The sequence below is a fragment of the Salminus brasiliensis genome, chromosome 10, assembly GCF_030463535.1.
Source record: "Salminus brasiliensis chromosome 10, fSalBra1.hap2, whole genome shotgun sequence".
Taxonomy (NCBI): domain Eukaryota; kingdom Metazoa; phylum Chordata; class Actinopteri; order Characiformes; family Bryconidae; genus Salminus; species Salminus brasiliensis.
In genome coordinates, this window is record NC_132887.1 from 41,572,250 (window position 1) to 41,594,355 (window position 22,106).

At 43.7% G+C, this 22,106-nt stretch overlaps 1 protein-coding gene, 1 non-coding gene and 1 pseudogene across 5 annotated transcripts in view; 2 read left to right on the plus strand and 1 right to left on the minus strand.

Annotated features, from left to right (window-relative positions):
* Nucleotides 1-17,442, plus strand: part of sorcs3b (sortilin related VPS10 domain containing receptor 3b) — a 60,869-nt gene extending 43,427 nt beyond the window's left edge. For 3 of the 4 annotated variants that reach the window (XM_072690174.1, XM_072690175.1, XM_072690177.1), the window contains 13 exons: nt 370-487; nt 875-1,008; nt 4,376-4,489; nt 4,708-4,879; nt 5,583-5,769; nt 6,060-6,193; nt 6,313-6,436; nt 6,693-6,805; nt 7,925-8,050; nt 8,295-8,394; nt 10,780-10,885; nt 13,350-13,597; nt 16,363-17,442. In XM_072690174.1, the coding sequence (XP_072546275.1) occupies nt 370-487; nt 875-1,008; nt 4,376-4,489; nt 4,708-4,879; nt 5,583-5,769; nt 6,060-6,193; nt 6,313-6,436; nt 6,693-6,805; nt 7,925-8,050; nt 8,295-8,394; nt 10,780-10,885; nt 13,350-13,597; nt 16,363-16,424 (1,738 nt within the window). In that variant the 3' untranslated portion in view covers nt 16,425-17,442. Of the gene's footprint in view, nt 1-369; nt 488-874; nt 1,009-4,375; nt 4,490-4,707; nt 4,880-5,582; nt 5,770-6,059; nt 6,194-6,312; nt 6,437-6,692; nt 6,806-7,924; nt 8,051-8,294; nt 8,395-10,779; nt 10,886-13,349; nt 13,598-16,362 lie in introns of those variants that run through there. The other variant, XM_072690176.1, reaches the window with a different exon arrangement.
* Nucleotides 17,443-21,284: 3,842 nt separating this feature from the next.
* On the minus strand, nt 21,285-21,356 carry trnae-cuc (transfer RNA glutamic acid (anticodon CUC)). Its single transcript has one exon. It is a non-coding gene; the product is annotated as a tRNA-Glu (tRNA).
* A 131-nt stretch (nt 21,357-21,487) lies between these two features.
* On the plus strand, nt 21,488-21,626 carry LOC140564940 (U2 spliceosomal RNA; annotated as a pseudogene).
* The last annotated feature ends 480 nt before the right edge of the window (nt 21,627-22,106 follow it).

Consider the following 22,106-nt stretch of genomic DNA (forward strand, 5'->3'; position numbering starts at 1 on the left):
ACACTGTAACACACTAGCACAGTAACACTAACGCACTAACACTGTAACACACTGTAACACACTAAAACTGTAACACACTGTAACACACTAACACTGTAACACAATGTAACACACTAACACTGTAACACACTGTAACACATCATAACACACTAACACTAACACAATGTAACACACTGTAACACACTGTAACACATTGTAACACACTGTAACACACTGTAACACACTGTAACACACTAACACTGTAACACACTGTAGCACACAAACATGGTAACACACTGTAACACACTAACACTGTAACACACTGTAATGCACTAACACTGTAACACACTGCAACACACTAAAACTCTCTGCTGCTGGTTTGTGTTTCAGGTTTTTTGGCCATGCGAGTTTTCTGTCTGATTGGCAGCTGGTGAAAACTGATTACAGAGCACTGTTCAGTAGGGAGTGCACAGATGGGGAATATCAGACATGGCATCTACACAACAAGGTATTACACACACACACACACACACACACATACACACACACACACTTACTGCTTTAGATGCTGCAGGATTCCCTTTATTAAATATGTAGCAGTTTTGAGTACCAGAGTCCCTAAAACTGAGACTCTGATCAGACTCAGTGAAGTTCTTCACCTCCACCACAGTGCTCTGCATCCGCACCCTCTCTAATACAACACCACCACCAACAATAATAATAATAATAATAATAATAATAATAGTAATAATAAATGATCACTGTAGTGTTTTATAGCCTGTTTATTGACTGGGGATGATAGGCTGGACAGGAACGATAAACTTTCTAATGTAGCATTTTATAATAAAAAAAAAAACACTAATTGTGTGTGTGTGTGTGTGTGTGTGTGCGCCAGGGGGAGGTGTGTGTGATGGGGCAGAGGCAGGTGTACAAGAAGAGGAGGCCAGGGGTTCAGTGTGCTGTTGGGCCAGACAGTCCCAGAGTCATTTCAGCCGAGTCCTGCATCTGTACACTCTACGACTTTGAGTGGTGAGACAGACACACACACAAACACACACACATGCTGAAGCTGTTAGGACTGAATTTTAAGGTGTCGAGGAGCAGACCTTCAGTCAGGGTTATTTCAGCGCTGACCCCTGAGGCATGCTGGGTAATGTGGTTTGTATAGATGTGTAGTTCTGCTGTCAGTGATGAAAACACGCACAGTCAGGAATTCAGCTCATCTTCACTCCGGAGAGGAACAGTCTGAATCTCTGCCCTAAATATCAAGCCATTATTCCGGTTTCCGGAGTTTTCGTTACAGTTGCGTCTGGCTGGGTTAGCGTGTTTCACACCCGTCTGCTCTACAGCAAACAACAGTCCTGATCGAGGAGCGGAGGACGGAGTAATTACCTGTAAAAATGTGTGTAAAATACAAAAAATTATGATCTTTTTAATGGAAAATAAATGTGGCAGTGATCCATCATCTCTGCTGTGGGTTAGATCACGTGCCACAAATAGACACACCTGAGACACACACCAATCAACTGCTGTTCTGAGATCAGTGGCGAGGGTCAGTGGGTTAGATTGGGGTCAATAGGTGGGGTAGGGTGTGAGGTTGGGTTTAGTGGGTGGGATTTTGCGCGAAGTCGGGGTCAGTGGGTGCGGTTAGCTGTGAGGTAGGGGTCAGTAGGTGTGGTTGGTGAATGGATGAGGTCAGTGGGTGGTGTTATATGTGAGGAAGGGGTAAATAGATGAGGTTGGTAAGTGGGTGAGATCAGTTGGTGGGGTTCGGTGTGAGGTTGCTCCAGGCGCTCCAGGACTGTTGTTAGCGGCAGTTTGAGAAGACGTGGAGCTTCTTGGCGTGTTTCAGAGGAGGACTGTGGATGCAGAATAAGCGCTCCACAGAAGTGTGTGTTTCGCACTGTGCCGCTCTCTGAGGGGGGTTGCAATTTCCAGCAGATTCCTCCTCGTCTCTCTGCCAGTTTTATTTACAGTGGTTTTCTGATTTATGAAGGTCAGGAACGTTCCGGCTGGTCTGGAGTTCTCTGACCTTCCTTGTGTGAATAAACCATTCAGGCAGTTTGGCACCCAAAGAAACTTGACCGGTACGATACACATACACACACACACACACACACACACACTGCTTTTATTAGTGTATCAGTTCAGTTATAAATATTCTGTAGTTTTTCTTTAATAAACTCATTTTTTATTACTAGATTTAAAATCCAGGGTTAGATTGTTGGTATGTGTCATAATAACATAACAACAGTATTTTTTACATCAATCCATCATTAATCATTTTTATATGGTTTATCCTGAACAGTTTTTATGAAGGTACCAGAGAAGCTTTAGGTTCCATAACACACTATTGTAAACCTGCCAAGATAATCAGTCTAACAATATAAATATAATAATAATAATGAATCGTTTATGGATCAGAGGGTTAAACTGCTTTCTGCTGTAATACTGGGTTTTGTCTGTTCAGTTCTGTACTCTGGTATTATACTGCGTCAGTGATGGAATTCTCTTTGATATTAAATGAATACATATTTATAACTGAATATGGCTGGGTGACATTTCTGATCCCACTGCAGTGGTGAGGTCAGGGCTATAATGTGTGTGTGTGTGTGTGTGTGTGTGTGTGATGCAGAGTAAGCACACAGCTGCTGCTCTAAAGCTGCTGAAGCTGTGATTCTGTTTCTGTTTGAGGTTAAAAATCTTTGTTCTCACCTTTAAACACCTGAACTCCCCCAAACTACCTCAGATCAGAGGCCCCAGCTCCTCTACAATCACACACAGAAATCCTCAAATACTGAAATACACAGGAACTCATCTGATCTGGGTTCTTTGTGTTTACACATGCAGCAGGTTAAATCCGAGCCGTCCAGGAGGAGCTGACCGCTCAGTCCCTCTCTCACACTCTCTATCTAGCAGGTGTTCAGACAGTGCAGTAATGCAGTGTGTCTGTTATTTAGGATATCTGCTAGAATCCTCTGCCTCTGCAGTGTGGGCAGTTTTTTTATCTCCAGCATCTTCCCATAGTGCCGAGATTTCCTGGCTGCTGCGGTGATGGAGGACATTGCTGCCATTGTTCCTCTGACTGAGAGAGGTATCAGACATAATCTGAATTCTAGTTTGAATGCGTTCACACCTCAGAAACTGTCACTGCATCCAGAGGAGATGTTGGCAGGCTGAGGCGGTGGCGGCTCTGTTAGAGAGAGGAAAAGATGAAGATGAAGATGAAGATGATAACTCACAGGAGAATGTGCAGACAGACGTTTTGGAGGCATCACTGTCGTCAGAGACGAGGAGCTGCATGAGTTTGAATTCTGTTGAGAACAAAACCAACCCAAACGCTGAAAAACTGCTGATTAAAACAACGGACTAAGACTAAACTGATGAACTAGGGCTCAAACTGATCAGATTACAGGTAAGTGGGGTGATGATGAAGCTCACCTGACATGGAACAAAGGTTTCTATGTAGCACAGCATTGCAGCAATAGTGGCAATAGTTTACAAGTGGTTTTCTTTGTGGATGAGGTGCCTTTCAACCGGGCCAAGAACCATTTATGCATTTAGTTAGCTCTATGAGGTGTCAACCCAGCCAACGCCAACATGTGAGGCTCATATAGGTGGAAAGTGGGCTAGGTGGGTTCCAGGTGGGAATGGGCTCTGAGTAGGTTTTACTTGGATCCAGTAACCCTAACCCAAATGAGCCCCATCATTACAGTCCACCTTGATCTCAGATGGGTCATCTACGCCCCTGTACGCTGGTCCCATCCCTGACCCTGGTGGTCATCCAAATGTGGGGCCAGTGTAGAACCTGAGAGCAAAAACCATTTCTGGTTCCCGGTCATTCCATCCAGTACTTTTGGATGGTGAGGTGGGGAGTTGGGGATGATGAGGTGGGGTGGTGATCATCATCCAACATCCTGACCTTACTAACACTCTTGCAGTGTTGCTTCTTCTCTGCTTCTCTTGCTTCTTCTCTGGACAGTAGAGACAGATACTCCAACAGAAGCAGGATGAGCTCTTTTTAATTCCCATTTTAGAAGAAACAGAAAATGAGCAAGTGTCCAAATACTTTTGTCAATACAGTGCATGTTTCTCCATCACCTTATCCCATAATTCTTTATAGCACGACATACTGTCAGTCTGAACCGGGGGATCTCTGATAGATTGGAATATCATGAGATCTAGAAGCAGCAGGACGCCCCCTGCAGACAGTAAAAGCCCTAGCATTGGTTCTGCAATTGAGACACACCCTTTATGTCTATCTTGGTTTTCCTGGTTGTGTAGCTCCACCCTTCCTCCATCTGGTGTCCGCCCTCTCTGTGCTGCGTGTGGGTGGAGATGTGAAGCTCAGCTGATGGTGTGGGTCAGTCAGATTAATGATGTTTCTTCTCTGCAGTGATTACGGCTTCGAGAGGCAGGCGAGTGGGAGGTGTGTACCTGCGTTCTGGCACGATACACAAACATCTGCACACACCTGCAGCCAAGGACACAGCTACCTGAACAGCACTGGGTAAACACACAAACACACACTTGTAAATACTGGTTCTGTTGGGAAGGATGTGTCTGTAGAGAGAGCAGTGGTGGCACATTCAGGTCCAGAAAGTTTAGTTTCAACTGCAGCTAAACCTCCCAGGCTGTCGGAACAAATTCCTGGGGCAGATTTGTCACCTCTAAGATTCTCAGGAATGACTGTGAGGAAGGTGTGTGTGTGTGTGTGTGTGTGTGCAGGTACAGGAGGGTGCACTCTAATAACTGTAAAGAGGGTCTGAAGGAGGCTCTGAGCCCTAGACTACAGCAGTGTGAGGAAACTCCACCCAGTGGCCTTCAGCTCCAAACCAGCAACACTCTGCTAACGGCTAACCTCGGCACCAATGTCACCTTCAGAGTCACTCTACTGCATGTGAGTAGACACACACACACACACACGTCTATTAATACATTAGATACACTAAATGGACAAAAATATTGGGACACCTGCTCATTCACTGTGATAACACCTGAAATTAAGGGGATTCAAAAAACCTGCTTCTGTTGGAGTAACTGTCTCTACTGTCCAGAGAAGAAGACTTTCTACTAGATTCTGAAGAAGCACTGCTGTGAGGAGTTGATTGTATTCAGCCACAAGAGCGTTAGTGAGATCAGCATGTTGGGGATGATCACCACCCCACTTCATCATCCCCAACTCCCCAACTCATCCCAAAAGAGGGTGGGCTCAATGCTTTATACCCCTCTAGCCCACACCTCACATTAGGCATGGTGCTGTGTGGTGTTTGTGCATTTGCACATCTTTGTCAGCGATGGCTTCAACTTAAAGGGGCTGAATGCATTCATTAAAAGGGGTGCCCACAAACATTTGGACATAGTGTGTATTTTTCAGTCCTGATTGAAAATAATTGCTAAGAAACGAACTGGTCCAGATCCAGAACCTGGACTCATCATTGCGAACCACCAGAACCATTTTAGAACTTTTCCATGGCTGGCATGATCATCAGTGGAACCTGGTCCTATCTGAAACCCAGCACTTACCACAGGGTCCAGGCAGATAGGAGGAGTTTTAGTTCAGAGAGTCCTTCACCGGTCTGTCTGTCTGTCTGTCTACCCAGGGTGATTCTGTCTCAACAAGTCTTCATTTGGATTTCGGAGATGGAATTTCAGTATCATACTCCAATTTCAGTCGCCTTGGCAACGGCATCAGACATATGTACAAAACAGCTGGGATCTTCAGGGTCACTGCACATGCTCAGAACAGCCAAGGCTCTGACTCCTCCTCCCTCTATCTACATATCACAAGTGGGCACACACACACACACACACACACACACACAGTAACTATGAGGAAGTCCTGCTAAAGTAAGTTTTACTGTCAGGGGAAGAGTCTGCAGACTGTGGTGTGTGTGTGTGTAGACTGAGGTGTGTGTGAAGACTGAGGTGTGTGTGTAGACTAAGGGGTGTGTGTAGAGGTTTTGACTGTAGATGCTTTTAATTTATAAGATTACACTTGACTGTACCACATCATACCTATAACACTGTGTGTGTGTGTGTGTCTGTGTGTGTGTGTGTGTGTGTGTGTGTGTATTTAGGTCCTGTAGAGCGAATTACTCTCTCTGCACCGATTGTCGCCATCAAGGGGCACCAGACTAACCTGACTGCAGTGGTTTGGCCCAGCCAGCCTCTAACCGCCGCCTTCTACTGGTGGTTCAGCAACAGTACTGAGGTCCAGAACCGCTCAGAGAGCTGACCCAAAATCCAAACCCCGTCCACACTCTTTAATCACACTAACCTTCTTAGTTTGGTAAAATATTAAATGTGTGTGTGTGTGTGTGTGTGTTCCAGCCTTTGATCACTCTGGAGGGAAGTGTGTCACACATCTTTGAGCAGGAGGGCCGGCACCTGGTGGTGGTTCAGGTTTCAGTGGGAAGTTCTGTACTGCAGGATTCTGAAACCATCACTGTCACAGGTATACACACACACACATCTACACACACACACACACACTCTGCTCCACTCAGCTCAGTTCCTGAGGCTCTCTCCTGGCTGTTTGTGTAAAATACAGACTGTTTATTTAACGGAGGTTTGAAGTGTCTGAGTTTCAGTGACGGAGCTGCTGTTTCTGTCTGCGCTGATCAAGAACCTGACAAACTGCAGAACCTCCCTCACACTGTCATCCTCTCTCTCTCTCTCTCTCTCGCTCTCTCTCTCTCTCGTTCTCTCAGACTTCTTCCGTTCTTTGTTGCTGTCTTTTTCTCCAAATCTGGAGGAGCACAACCCCTCTGTTGCAGAGTGGAGGCAGGACGTGGGGCGCGTTGTCACGGCAACGCTCTCTCAGGTACAGGAAGCGTCTGCGGCGGATTCCTGTCAGGGTGTGCTGTAGAGGGTTCTGATGTCTGGAGAGTTTTTAGTGCTCTATCTTACAGCCTGACTGATTCCCCAGCAGAACATTAATACCTCTCAGTGAGAACCCAGAGTGAGAACCCAGATGTATATGTACTGACATAGTGACGAAAACAGGAAGCTTAACAGTCTGTAGCTCCGACACTGATTGGTGGGGTGTGTTATCTACATCAACCTTGCAGTTGAACGGAACCCTTCTGTTCTCCGTCTGGAAGAACTGTCAGGTTTAAGTTTCAGGTTCTGAACTCTTTAGTACTCCACTGATCTTCACTGATTTCTGTAGAACAAAGTTCTGCAGTTTCTCTCAGTCAGTCTGAATCCCCACCACCACCACCAGCACAGAACTGATGCTGCACACACACTGTGAGTGGTAGAGGGGCAGATCAGGCTGTGTGTGAGGGTATTAAACTCTCGGAACGCTGGGAGAGCTGAGAGCTGCATCGCTCTAAAGCCAGTCAGCCAATTAAAGCTCTCCGAGCCGAGAGCCGCTCCATTACAGCCAGTCAGTCAAGCACAAATATAATGGCCTCTCATGCTGTGTGTGTGTGTGTGTGTGTGTTTTCAGCTGAAGAGGTTGCGGTGAAGCTCTGTTACACAATCCTAGAAAACCGCCTTTAACCCTTGCAGGCCCAGAGTTCAGATTATTCAGATAAATGTACATAATTAACTAAATCTGTTCAATCTAATCAATAAAACGTGATGCCTTTTAATGAAATGATAATTATTTAAAACACTACATAACACTAATGACATCATTAGTAACATTATTAACGGGTCACTCTCCAGGTTCTTCAGTTTATTCTGTTGATGATAGTGTTTAATCAGATCCTCTACTGACCCACACTGATCTGCACCTTCTCACCCAGTCCAGTCCCACCAGTCATGACCTTAGTGAGGATCCCGAGTGCTGCAGCTGTCTAAGCACTGTCATTGGGGGTGGGGGTTCTAGACAGCAGGGGAACTAGGGTAAAAATACAGCATGATCATAACTGTGTCTTCTGTGTGTGTGTGTGTGTGTGTGTGTGTATGTGTGTGTGTGTGTGTGTGTGTGCAGGTGTGTACATTTCCAGAGGAACGTTTATTGGTGTCAGTGTTTCCTGGATCTCCAACTGCAGCTGAACTCTTCATCCTCCCCGAGAAAAACCACAGCAAACCCAGAGCCGAGGAACAGCTTAATAAAGTAACACACACACACACTTTCAAATTGTTTTTCTAGAACATATCTAAGAATGGAACCTTGCAAATCTAGATCTAAATAATGAATAAATAATGAATGATCATGATCCTCTTCATCATGTGTTAGAACAATGTCTGGTCTTTCCGGTTCTCTGTATCTGGGGCCGAGGCTGGTTCTGAGTGCTGGGTCTCCTGCTTTACTGGTTGAACTGGCTGCTGAACTGTTTTCATGGTTTCTGCTGCTTTAGATGCTGGAGGTGTTCATTAACGCTCTGAACCAGAACTTGATCCAGTTTGATCTGAAACCAGACACTCGGATCACTGTTTCTGTCACTCAGCTCACACTGGGTAAGCTCTCTCTCACGCACTGGTTAAGACTCCAGCACCCCCCACCACCACCACCACACACACACACACACACACACACACACACACACACACACACACGGGAATGCCACTCCTGTCACTTTGTTCCACTTCGCAGCTTCAGTCTGACACGGCCGCTGCCGTCAGACTCAACAAAACCCTTTATAAACAACTAGATCAGACAGTGAGGGATAGAGGAGCATAAAGAGTCCAGCGATGTAAACCCCCACTTTAACCAGCATAAAACCCATAAGAGGGAAATACAGAGCACTGGTTGAACTGGAGAGACTGAATGGTGAGGAAGGCCTGCAGTAAGCTCCACTGAGCTGCTTTAAAAAATGCATAAAGACTCTCCACCTCTGAAAAGCTTCAAAGAGCAGAGCGAGCTTCGTCAAATCAATTCTTAACAAAACACGAAACCACTGACCACATTTACATTCCCATGAAAGTTCCAATTAAGACAGAATTCCCGAACACTGAGAATCACACATTTGTACTCTCTCTCAGCAGAACACAAACCTGAAGCCTGGCATGTGTTGGAATAGGGAATGGGGGAATGTGCAGAAGCTGAATCAGAGCGCTAGGAACGGAAGCATGTTAGGGTCATTATTTTCCAGCTGTGGATTCCCTGGAACACTGTGTGAGCTCCATGCTGTTGTTGTCACAGTGTACAGTACAACAGCATGCTCTGGAATAATCTGGTGCTTTAGCTGGACTTCAATCTGAAGATCTCGGACGGAAGGAGGATGCTCCTACAGCCGATTCGCCTGTTCTACAGAAAAGCCTTTCGGAGCTGATGGAAGGCGATCAGTGTAGCTTTGCTCATTCATGATTCAGAGACTTGTCTGAGAGAGAGAAGATTTTCATGCTCAGTCTGGAGAGAAAACTTTAGACCTCTCAAAACCTGCTGTCTCCTCTCCGTCTCTGATAACGAGCAATTCTGATTCTCTTACAGAAAAATGAACCACAAATAATCAATATTTTTTCAGTCCTCTTTCTCTGAAGATCTGGAAGGGCCTGAGGCTTCCTCACTGGCAGCAGCTCTTCAGATAAATTATGTTCTGGTCATACTGCGTCTCAGGTTCCTCTTCTCTAGGAACTTTCAGAGACTTTCAGCACTGTTAAAGACAACAGGTTTACTAGCAAACTAGTCTTGAGATCCGTCTGTCATCAAAGTGTCTGCCTCTGATTCGTTGCTCAGTATTGCTCAAGACCCGCCTACTTTAACAGAACGCTTGGCTGAATCCTCTTGCATCAGTGGTTTAACTACTGGCCAGACAGGGTTGAACAAGCATACTGGGGCCGTTAGCTTAACTGGCTAGCCCAAGGTGCTTTGTATGCACATTTGTCTCCTTATCCCCCTGTTGGGAGGACTGACGCCTCCTCCTGGCTCAGCTGGGAATTGCACTTGGCCAGGCCACCTGCTTTGGTGTTTACACTGCCAAGCCCCTTTAAGCTCCACCCCTCACCTGATGCAGCTCCTTCTCTGACTCATTACTGTCCTCATATTAACTCTTCGCTGTTCGTGTTCATTCCTGATCTGACCCTGTCTCTCTTTAACAGAGTTTTAGAATGACCTCAGTGAAGACACTCACAGAACGTCTGTGTTGGTTTCCGTCATTAATTATTAATTTAAAGTTTTATTAGAGGGCGTGGCTTATTAGTTTGTTTTGCACTGGAACCCATAAGATCCCAGTTACACCAGTGGGTTTAAATGGATCTCTGACTGTGTCTGATTAGAGACGATCAGAGAGAGCGACGCTCTTCTCTCTCCACAAAAAAACTCTGTTACCCTTTTCCAGACAGACCGATTCATCTTCATTTCTGCGAACAGGAGAAGGTTCAGAATGCCACCAGAATTCTGCTGAAAGGTCACACACGCAGCGCGAGTGTGTGTGTGTGTGTGATATTATGTAGACTGATGTGCCTGTCACTCTCTCAGAACCCTTACACACTTTCTGTTACTATCCACTCCTCCAACACACACTCTGTTCAGTTTAATGAGTCGTTCGTTACCTTCAGCTAAACGAGTCGCTTAATTACATTCACTCATTTACATACAGAACATTCCTTTAAACAATTAAAATATTACAAACTTTCACAGAGTCAGAGCATTTGCATCTCTGCATACTTCATCTACAATGGTTTAGCCCCACCCATTCACACTACATCAGATTGTACTGAGCAGCACTCTTGGGGCGGAGCTTTACTGTTAAATCACAGTGAGGAGCCATTCAGATCCATTTAATCTCAGTTCCTTGTGTGTCACTCAACTGCTTTCTGGCTAACGTGTGTGTGTGTGTGTGTGTGTGTGTGTGTGTGTGTGTGTGGGTGTGTGTGGGTGGATGGGTGGGTGGGTGTGTGCAGCTCCGCTGGTGGACTCCAGTGTACTCCCTAGTGGCTCTGCAGCGCTGATGCTGGTGTCTCTTGCCTTTGTGGGTTTGGCCATGTTCTTCATCTACAAGTTTAAACGGTAACAAACTCTTACTCACAGCATTTATCACAGTATATATCACAGTATATATCACAGCATTTATCACAGTATATATCACAGCATTTATCACAGCATTTATCACAGTATATATCACAGTATATATCACAGCATTTATCACAGCATTTATCACAGTATATATCACAGCATTTATCACAGCATTTATCACAGTATATATCACAGTATATATCACCGCATTTATCACAGTATATATCACAGCATTTATCACAGTATATATCACAGTATATATCACAGCATTTATCACAGGATTTATCACAGTATATATCACAGCATTTATCACAGGATTTATCACAGGATTTATCACAGTATATATCACAGCATTTATCACAGCATTTATCACAGTATATATCACAGCATTTATCACAGAATTTATCACAGTATATATCACAGCATTTATCACAGGAATTATCACAGGATTTATCACAGTATATATCACAGTATATATCACAGGATTTATCACAGTATATATCACAGCATTTATCACAGGATTTATCACAGCATTTATCACAGTATATATCACAGTATATATCACAGCATTTATCACAGCATTTATCACAGTATATATCACAGCATTTATCACAGTATATATCACCGCATTTATCACAGTATATATCACAGCATTTATCACAGTATATATCACAGCATTTATCACAGGATTTATCACAGGATTTATCACAGTATATATCACAGCATATATCAGCATTTATCACAGGATTTATCACAGCATTTATCACAGGAATTATCACAGGATTTATCACAGTATATATCACAGTATATATCACAGCATTTATCACAGGATTTATCACAGCATTTATCACAGTATATATCACAGTATATATCACAGCATTTATCACAGTATATATCACAGCATTTATCACAGCATTTATCACAGTATATATCACAGTATATATCACAGCATTTATCACAGTATATATCACCGCATTTATCACAGTATATATCACAGCATTTATCACAGTATATATCACAGTATATATCACAGCATTTATCACAGCATTTATCACAGTATATATCACAGCATTTATCACAGCATTTATCACAGTATATATCACAGTATATATCACAGCATTTATCACAGTATATATCACCGCATTTATCACAGTATATATCACAGCATGTATCACAGTATATATCACAGCATTTATCACCGCATTTATCACAGTATATATCACAGCATTTATCACAGTATATATCACAGCATTTATTACAGCATTTATCACAGTATATATCACAGTATATATCACCGCATTTATCACAGTATATATCACAGCATTTATCACAGTATATATCACAGCATTTATCACAGGAATTATCACAGGATTTATCACAGGATTTATCACAGTATATATCACAGTATATATCAGCATTTATCACAGGATTTATCACAGCATTTATCACAGGAATTATCACAGGATTTATCACAATATATATCACAGTATATATCACAGCATTTATCACAGGATTTATCACAGGATTTATCACAGTATATATCACAGCATTTATCACAGCATTTATCACAGTATATATCACAGCATTTATCACAGGATTTATCACAGCATTTATCACAGTATATATCACAGCATTTATCACAGGAATTATCACAGGATTTATCACAGTATATATCACAGCATTTATCACAGGAATTATCACAGCATTTATCACAGCATTTATCACAGCATTTATCACAGTATATATCACAGTATATATCACAGTATATATCACCGCATTTATCACAGTATTTATCACAGCATTTATCACAGTATATATCACAGCATTTATCACAGGAATTATCACAGGATTTATCACAGCATTTATCACAGGATTTATCACAGGATTTATCACAGAATTTATCACAGGATTTATCACAGCATTTGTCACAGCATTTGTCACAGCATTTATCACAGCATTTATCACAGGATTTATCACAGGATTTATCACAGCATTTATCACAGGATTTATCCCAGCGCAATCACATTCACTATATTGCCAAAAGTGTTTAAAATAAATTGCCCTGCTGAGCAGTTCTGAGCTTTCTGTTTTACACTTTATTTGGAGCTCTGCACACCTTCTTATTCCCAACATACCACCTGGAGAAACCTCTGAACAGCGCTAAGATTCGGATCAGGAATGAGGTTCCAGTTAGGATTAGGACTCAGTGTCAGGTATCAGATGCTTCACTGGTGTTACGTGTTGCTGAAGGTCTGTAAAGAGTTTCTCTTTAAAGAAGCTTAAAATAAAATCATATCTAATAAAAACTGGAAGCAGTTTAGCGCCTTGACCCTGATCCTGATCTTATAAACATCCAGTTTAATTCAACATCAGATCCACCAAACTCTCCTCATTGTGTGTGTGTGTGTGTGTGTGTGTGTGTGTGTGTGTGTATGTGTGTGTGTGTATATGTGATCAGCAAGATTCCATGGATCCACGTGCAGACGGAGGACACACAAGAGAAGGAGCCAGAGATGATTAGTGCTGTCGGACAGAATCAGAACAAAACACACACTCCATACACACCCCGCAGCAGCACACACATCCCTTTCACCACTCGCATCAGCACACACACGCCCTTCCCATCATGCCCTGTAGCACACAGCCAGGCTCCGCCCCCACACACAGCCCAGGACATGATGGAGGAGTTGGAGGCCCAGAATGGAGGTAAACACACACACACACACACACACACACACACACAATTTTAACATCCCATTAACTCACTGTCCCATTAACTCACTGTCCCATTTACTCACTGTCCCTCACTCACTGTCCCATTAACTCACTGTCCCTCACTCACTGTCCTTCACTCACTGTCCCATTAACTCACTGTCCCTCACTCACTGTCCCATTAACTCACTGTCCCTCACTCACTGTCCTTTACTCACTGTCCCATTAACTCACTGTCCCTCACTCACTGTCCCATTTACTCACTGTCCCTCACTCACTGTCCCATTAACTCACTGTCCCTCACTCACTGTCCTTCACTCACTGTCCCATTAACGCACTGTCCCTCACTCACTGTCCTTCACTCACTGTCCCATTAACTCACTGTCCCTCACTCACTGTCCCATTAACTCACTGTCCCTCACTCACTGTCCTTCACTCACTGTCCCATTAACTCACTGTCCCTCACTCACTGTCCCATTAACTCACTGTCCCTCACTCACTGTCCCATTAACTCACTGTCCTTCATTCACTGTCCCATTAACTCACTGTCCCTCACTCACTGTCCTTCACTCACTGTCCCATTAACTCACTGTCCCTCACTCACTGTCCCATTAACTCACTGTCCTTCATTCACTGTCCCATTAACTCACTGTCCCATTAACTTACTGTCCCATTATCTCACTGTCCCTCACTCACTGTCCCTCACACACTGTCCCTCACTCACTGTCCCATTAACTCACTGTCCCTCACTCACTGTCCTTCACTTACTGTCCCTTACTCACTGTCCATCACTCACTGTCCCATTAACTCACTGTCCCTCACTCACTGTCCCATTAACTCACTGTCCCTCACACACTGTCCCATTAACTCACTGTCCCATTAACTCACTGTCCCTCACTCATTGTCCCTCGCTCACTGTCCCTTTAATTCACTGTCCCTCACTCACTGTCCCATTAACTCACTGTCCCTCACTCACTGTCCTTCACTCACTATCCCATTAACTTAATGTCCATCACTCACTGTCCCATTAACTCACTGTCCTTCACTCACTGTCCCATTAACTCACTGTCCCTCACTCACTGTCCCATTAACTTACTGTCCCATTAACTCTCTGTCCCTCACTCACTGTCCCTCACACACTGTCCCATTAACTCACTGTCCCTCACTCACCGTCCCATTAACTCACTGTCCCTCACTCACTGTCCCATTAACTCACTGTCCTCACTCACTGTCCCTCACACACTGTCCTATTTACTCACTGTCCCTGACTTACTATCCCTTTAATTCAATGTCCTTCTACCCTGCCCTGCAGTGAATGAACTCAGTTCCTCTGAATAACCCTCATTAAAGAGCTTAATTTCCACTGAAAACATGATATGCAACCTTCCAGTGATGTCACACAGTTTCCTAAAACATGGATCACCACTGCAGACTGGAATTCTCTAAAAGCAAATCAGATTTTTTAGTCATTGTTCTTCTGTGACGTCCTGTGTGACTGCAGTGTTGATAGCCATCATCGGAGAATACACAACTAAAGCCTGACTAATTCTACTGCTTTCATTAAGAATTCATCAGCTATAAAATCAGCTTCCAATCTGAACACTCGGCACCATCAGATAAATAATTAACTGGAGCTCCGACAAACCTGCCTGAAAAAATCCACGTTTGTATCACCCCAACACACACACCCCTGTCAGAGATGTGCACAGTTTGTGCAGAATCACAGAGATCAGTACAGTAACTGAACCGTCCAAACCAACACCCACCCACCCACCCACCCCCCAACCACCCACCCCCACCCCCCGACACACACACAAATACACAGTTTCCACTACCCCAAAAACACACTGAGAAATGAACCACTGTACAGAATACACTTCATTTTGGCCGACCACAGTGTCTGGTTTCAGTGAACATTATTTAAATGAACATAAACAATTATTCAATTTACAGACTTTAATGATATTCATTTTTAATTTGTAAGTCAAACTTTGAGTTTATTGATGATTCAAAACCCCCCGAAAACGACAAGATTTTATAACTAACAAATACATTCACATTAATTACCAAAACTTGTTACACCAAATTCCACTCCAAGTATTTTTTTACTCCTCTTTCACCTTGTTTTCAGAGTAAAATCAAGTTAATAAACATGAACTTTTTAGAACCTTTTTATTTTTGCTTGTTTTCCAGCGTAAGGTTCTAGAGCAGTGTAGTTCTGCACACACTGGGTTCTGGAGGATATTTAACTGCAGTAAAATAATAAAGCAGAGGGTTATTCTGCACTGTGACCGTAGTTCTGTCTGAGTGGAGAAAGCCTAACTGACTGAGATACTGCAGCAGTGTGTGTGAGTGTGTGTGGCCAGCAGATTGACCCCTGGTTCCCTCTGTGTCTGCTGTGGAAGTTTCCCCTCGGCCTCTATTGATTTTCCTTTTACACTTCTCTCTCTTCACTCATCAAAAGCTGATTGCAGGCGGTTCTCCAGCTGACCGCATTTACACCTCCTCATGTTCCTGAATCAGATACACAGTTCTTTAGTCAATGTTCTAGATAAGAGGTCATACAGTGTCAGAACCCTCTTAAATTCAGCTTCTTTTCCAGAATGTTCTACAGCACCGTTAGCTACATCAGGCTCATAGCTCCAGTGCTAAACTTAAGAAGCAGAACCCCAGACACTGAACACAAAATGCTGGGCTGTTGGAGTGAGCTGGATGTAGGGCTTTCAGCCTGTGTTCTGGGTTTGTGTTTCTGTGTGCAGGAGCTTCCGGGTTTGGAGAGAGATTAAGGAGCAGAGAGATTCCGAACTGCACCAACGTCTGAAATCAACCTCATCACCAAAACCTGCACAGAGTCTGCCTGTCTGTCTCTGTCTGTCTGTGTTTACCAGGTTGTTCAGCAGGGTGTGTTTCTTCTCGCTCTGCAGACGTGTTTATTTCACCTGTAAATAACGTAATTTGTGGGAACCCAGCCAACATGCTCATGTGGGGCTCACATGGAAGGAATGTGGGCCCGGTGGGTTCCAGGTTGGCATGGGCTCTGGGTAGGTTTTTACTGGGTGTTTTCCCATCTAGGCCCCGTAAGCAGAGAACAACACAGATGGGGCCCCATGCATAACCCCTCCTGCTCCCATCACTGACCATGGTGGGCATTCAAATGTGGAACCAGAGGACAAAACGTTCTGGTTCCCGGATAGGACATCCATACAGACCCCACATGGACATATTAGCTAGTCACAGAAGGGAGTTTTAGCATTAGCGTTAGCATTAAAGAAAGCTTGGTAGTTCACTTGACAGTGTTTATCTGATAGAAATATGGAACTTATTTATCTTTAATTGTTGTTATTTTTATTGTATATGAAACATATTTAAAGCATGTTTTATGGTCAGTTTTGTGGCACTTCATAGAGAAGATCGACACTTTCAGTCTGAATTAAACTCAGTCAGTAGAGATGGGAAATCCAGGTCCAGGAAGTAAAAGTCCACCCCAGGACCTGGGCATCTCTGTTAAGATGGTTCCTTTCTGGACCTGGGTTTTCTGCCCTCGTCCATTTCTGTTAAAGATTGTTGTGAATTAAAGCGTTGAGACAGGAAGAGGTTTCATAGTTTGAAGCTGACAGAAGATTCTAGTTTCATCACCAGCGTTTTGTGTGTGTGCGCGCATGTGTGTGTGTGTGTGTGAGTGTGTGTGCTGTCGTGCCTTTCCGCTGCTGTATATTGAACGTGCTGTTTATGGTTAAATACAGTAGATTTTACAGTGCATGGCTCATTGCTTCTCACCGCTGACTCTGCGCTTTCACTCTGACTGTGAATCGAACTGTTAGTCTGAATAAACACTTTTATAGATCCACCAATCAGAGCCTGCAGTGCTGATTTCTCTGGTGTTGCTGTCGCTCCACTCGTCCTGCTGGATTTCAAGTGTCTCAAGTGTTTCAGTGTTGGAGTTTATATTAATGTCTGAATCCAGAAATAGTCACATGATCCTGCATCCTCTTCCCTTAGACCTGTGGCAGCGTAATGGACTGTACTAGTTGTGTGTGTGTGTACTGGTGTAACTGTACTGGTTCAGAGTGTGTGTACTGGTGTAACTGTACTGTTTGAGTGTGTGTGTGTGTGTGTGTGTGTGTGTGTGTGTGTGTGTGTGTACTGGTGTAACTGTACTGTTTGAGTGTGTGTGTCCTGGTGTAACTGTACTGGTTGAGAGTGTGTGTACTGGTGTAACTGTACTGGTTCAGAGAGTGTGTACTGGTGTAACTGTACTGTTTGAGTGTGTGTGTGTGTGTGTGTGTACTGGTGTAACTGTACTGTTTGAGTGTGTGTGTGTGTACTGGTGTAACTGTACTGTTTAAGTGTGTGTGTGTTTACTGGTGTAACTGTACTGTTTGAGTGTGTGTGTCCTGGTGTAACTGTACTGGTTGAGAGTGTGTGTACTGGTGTAACTGTACTGGTTCAGAGTGTGTGTACTGGTGTAACTGTACTGTTTGAGTGTGTGTGTGTGTACTGGTGTAACTGTACTGTTTGAGTGTGTGTGTACTGGTGTAACTGTACTGGTTCAGAGTGTGTGTACTGGTGTAACTGTACTGTTTGAGTGTGTGTGTGTACTGGTGTAACTGTACTGTTTGAGTGTGTGTGTACTGGTGTAACTGTACTGTTTGAGTGTGTGTGTGTACTGGTGTAACTGTACTGTTTGAGTGTGTGTGTACTGGTGTAACTGTACTGGTTCAGAGTGTGTGTACTGGTGTAACTGTACTGTTTGAGTGTGTGTGTGTACTGGTGTAACTGTACTGTTTGAGTGTGTGTGTACTGGTGTAACTGTACTGTTTGAGTGTGTGTGTGTACTGGTGTAACTGTACTGTTTGAGTGTGTGTGTACTGGTGTAACTGTACTGGTTCAGAGTGTGTGTACTGGTGTAACTGTACTGGTTCAGAGTGTGTGTACTGGTGTAACTGTACTGGTTCAGAGTGTGTGTACTGGTGTAACTGTACTGTTTGAGTGTGTGTGTGTGTGTGTGTGTGTGTGTGTGTGTGTGTACTGGTGTAACTGTACTGTTTGAGTGTGTGTGTGTGTGTTTGAGAGGACCAGCGGAAAATCAGCACTGTAAATTCCTTTTAGGCTGGATTTTGTGTGTGTGTACAGTTACACCAGTAGACACACACACACACACAAAATCCAGCCTAAAAGGAATTTACAGTGCTGATTTTCCGCTGGTCCTCTGTTTGGGCAGGTGGGAACACAGTAACCTCATTCAGATATGGACTAAAACAACCACTCTGAGACCTTTGAGAGCAGGGGGTCTCAGTTGGGTCGTTTGTGGAAGGAATGTGGTCTGGTGTCTTCTAGCAGGTCTTTATCCTGGATCTCCGATCTGCTCCGATTTACAGAACCAGCATGATCATTTCACGTCCCTCAGTTCCAGATCATCAGTGTGTGTGAACACGGGAGGCTGATAATGATTGTGTGTGTGTGTGTGTGTGTGTGTGTGAGTGAGTGAAGGATATTTAACATTTGTAAAGGTCACTCTCTGCGCTGTGCTGAGGTATGACTAGAGGAGGTTCTGTTTAGAACCGTATGAGTATTTAATACCGTCTGAACGATTAGAACACCTGACTCCATTTCATTACCACTCTGTCGGACACTCTCAGTCTGTCCGGCTTCACACACACACACACACACCTCTTAATGTTGCACTCCTGTGTGTTTTGATTGGCACAGATTTGCAGGATTTGATGAAAGACAGTGTGTTTCTTTTTTTCTGGCTGATTATTATTCATGACCTTTGAAAAAAACGAGGCGTCGTCACCAACTGTCAAAACAAATCATTAAGCCGTAGGAGGGCTGCGGTCGGACTGCGTGACTGGAGAACTGAAACCAAGATGTCTTTCGGTTCACATTAGCATTCTATACTTCTGTGTTTCATATTTCATATTTTTATAGAAATGTAATAAAACCTCTGAAGCTCATTTCTATTCTTGACTGTTAGAAATTCCATCAGATTCACATGATTTTAAAAATTCTCCAAACCGGGAGATACAAGGCTTTTGCGAAGTAGCAGTGATTATACACATACATACATACACAATACATACACATACAAGTTACACAATAGCAGAAATATCTAGCAGTACATGGAGTAGCTAATAAGGGTTAGGGTTAGGGTTAGAAACCTCATGCATTTCCCTCAGAGCAGCCTCCGTTCCTTGATGAATCGTCCTGGAGGCCATCTTTTAGCATTGAACTGCTTCTCTCAGGTAACCTCAGCTGTAGTTCCACATCATAGTCACTGAAGATCCCATTAGATTTAGAATTTATGATAATCAGCAGAATTAAACAGAGGCAGTGATGAGCCAGGCTTGACCAGGCAGCCACTTTTTTCTGCAGTGGAGAGAATCTTGTAGATCGCGAACCCCAACAGCCCAAAACTCAACCCACCCAACGCTGCAGACATAGCCGCACCATTTCGCCCAGTAACCCAGCTCCAACCTGCACCCAAACCTGGATTTCCGTCTTACTGTCCAGGTGGGGTTGTACATGCAGTTTTACTGGTGAGCAGTTACAGGTAGGTGTGAGAAGCATGGTCAGCAGGTGAGACAAACGTTTCGTGGCTGTATTTTTTTAATCCATCATCACTGTGCTGCCCAGGTAACGAGCAGATATATAACGGGCTGCTGCTGGTCCACCCTTGGACCACCCAGACAAACGAAATGTGTTCAAGATCTAACTAGTCTTTAATCTTCTCAGATTTTAAGAGAAGACAAACTAAGAGGGATATTACAACCAGAGAAGAAGGATTTATGAAATATAACAACTGTAAGAAAAGGAGGGAAATTAGTAAATTAGGATCTTGGTGGAAAAAGAGTTGATGAAAAGGGGCGTTTTGTGGGCTCTGACTGGCTCAATGGTTCAGTGGACTACCACTGTGTCCCAGGGGGGCACAAGTCGAATGCTAAACTCCTAACAGTGGCTTACCGTCAGCGGGAGTCTGATGGCACACCTGCCTGTGTATCTGCACTGTAATCAGTCACAGAATGAAGCAGGTTTCAGTAATGTAGTATCTCCTCACTCAGTGCAGTCATGGTTTATGTGAACATCAACCTTCTGGAGCTCTTCAGCTGCGTTTGTTTTACTGGATCTAACAGAGACGTTTTAAACAAACACCTTCTGGCTTTTCCGACAAACTCCCACAATTACGAGCAGCGATGCTTCATTCACGATAAAACTGAGCATGGAAGCACAGCAGGAACCTGCAGGAGCAGTTACTGAGCTGCCGTAGCTGCAGGAACGTTCACAGCAGGGGTCCTTCTGTCTGGTGGGACTTTTATTAATATGACAGCGTCCTACAGAAACCAGACTTAAATCAGACTCCATGAGCTAATTTGTCTACATCTGATTGCAGTAATCATGTCTACCTGTCACTGCTTCACACAGAGCTTCAGACAGATCCAGTTCCTCATCCTGAACACTGGAAGGATTTAAATCTTTCAGAGGCAGTTGGGGCACGTTTTTACAACAGCATCATAAAATAAAACAGGTTCTCAAGTAATCAGGTGAATCCAATTTAATACATTAAATCAGTTAAATAACATTAAAGAAAAAATTGTATATTAAAGAGTTCTGATGGTTTTTAATAAGAGAGAGAGAGATAATCCTTTATTAGTCCCACAGTGGGGAAATTCTCAAAGTCTTGTTCCCTGACCGGGAATCGAACCCGGGCCTCGGCGGTGAGAGCACCGAATCCTAACCACTAGACCACCAGGGAAATAAATTCTTGAATTCTTGTTATAGATATTGGAATCAATCTGAACTGAATGATAAAGATTGAGTGAAAATAATGAAATATTTATGAACAGAGTCTGAGAGTCAGAGTACTTACAGAGTCTGAGTGTCAGGGTACTTACAAAGTCTAAGTGTACAGAGTACAGAGATATTAAATTGATTTTTTGGAACAGGGAGCTGGAAGAGGAGCTTGCTCCTTCCGCTCCACGCATCGACCTGGTATTGCAGTACCTCCAGGAACGGTGCACCTCCTTTGGGAATTTCCCCACTGCGGGACTAATAAAGGACTATCTTATCTTATCTTATCTTACAGAGTCTGAGTGTCAGGGTACTTACAGAGTCTGAGAGTCAGAGTACTTACAGAGTCTGAGAGTCAGGGTACTTACAGAGTCTGAGAGTCAGAGTATTACAGAGTCTGAGTGTCAGGGTACTTACAAAGTCTAAGTGTCAGAGTACTTACAGAGTCTGAGAGTCAGAGTACTTACAGAGTCTGAGTGTCAGGGTACTTACAGAGTCTGAGTGTCAGGGTACTTACAAAGTCTAAGTGTCAGAGTACTTACAGAGTCTGAGAGTCAGAGTACTTACAGAGTCTAAGTGTCAGAGTACTTACAGAGTCTGAGAGTCAGAGTACTTACAGAGTCTGAGTGTCAGGGTACTTACAGAGTCTGAGAGTCAGGGTACTTACAGAGTCTGAGAGTCAGGGTACTTACAGAGTCTGAGAGTCAGAGTACTT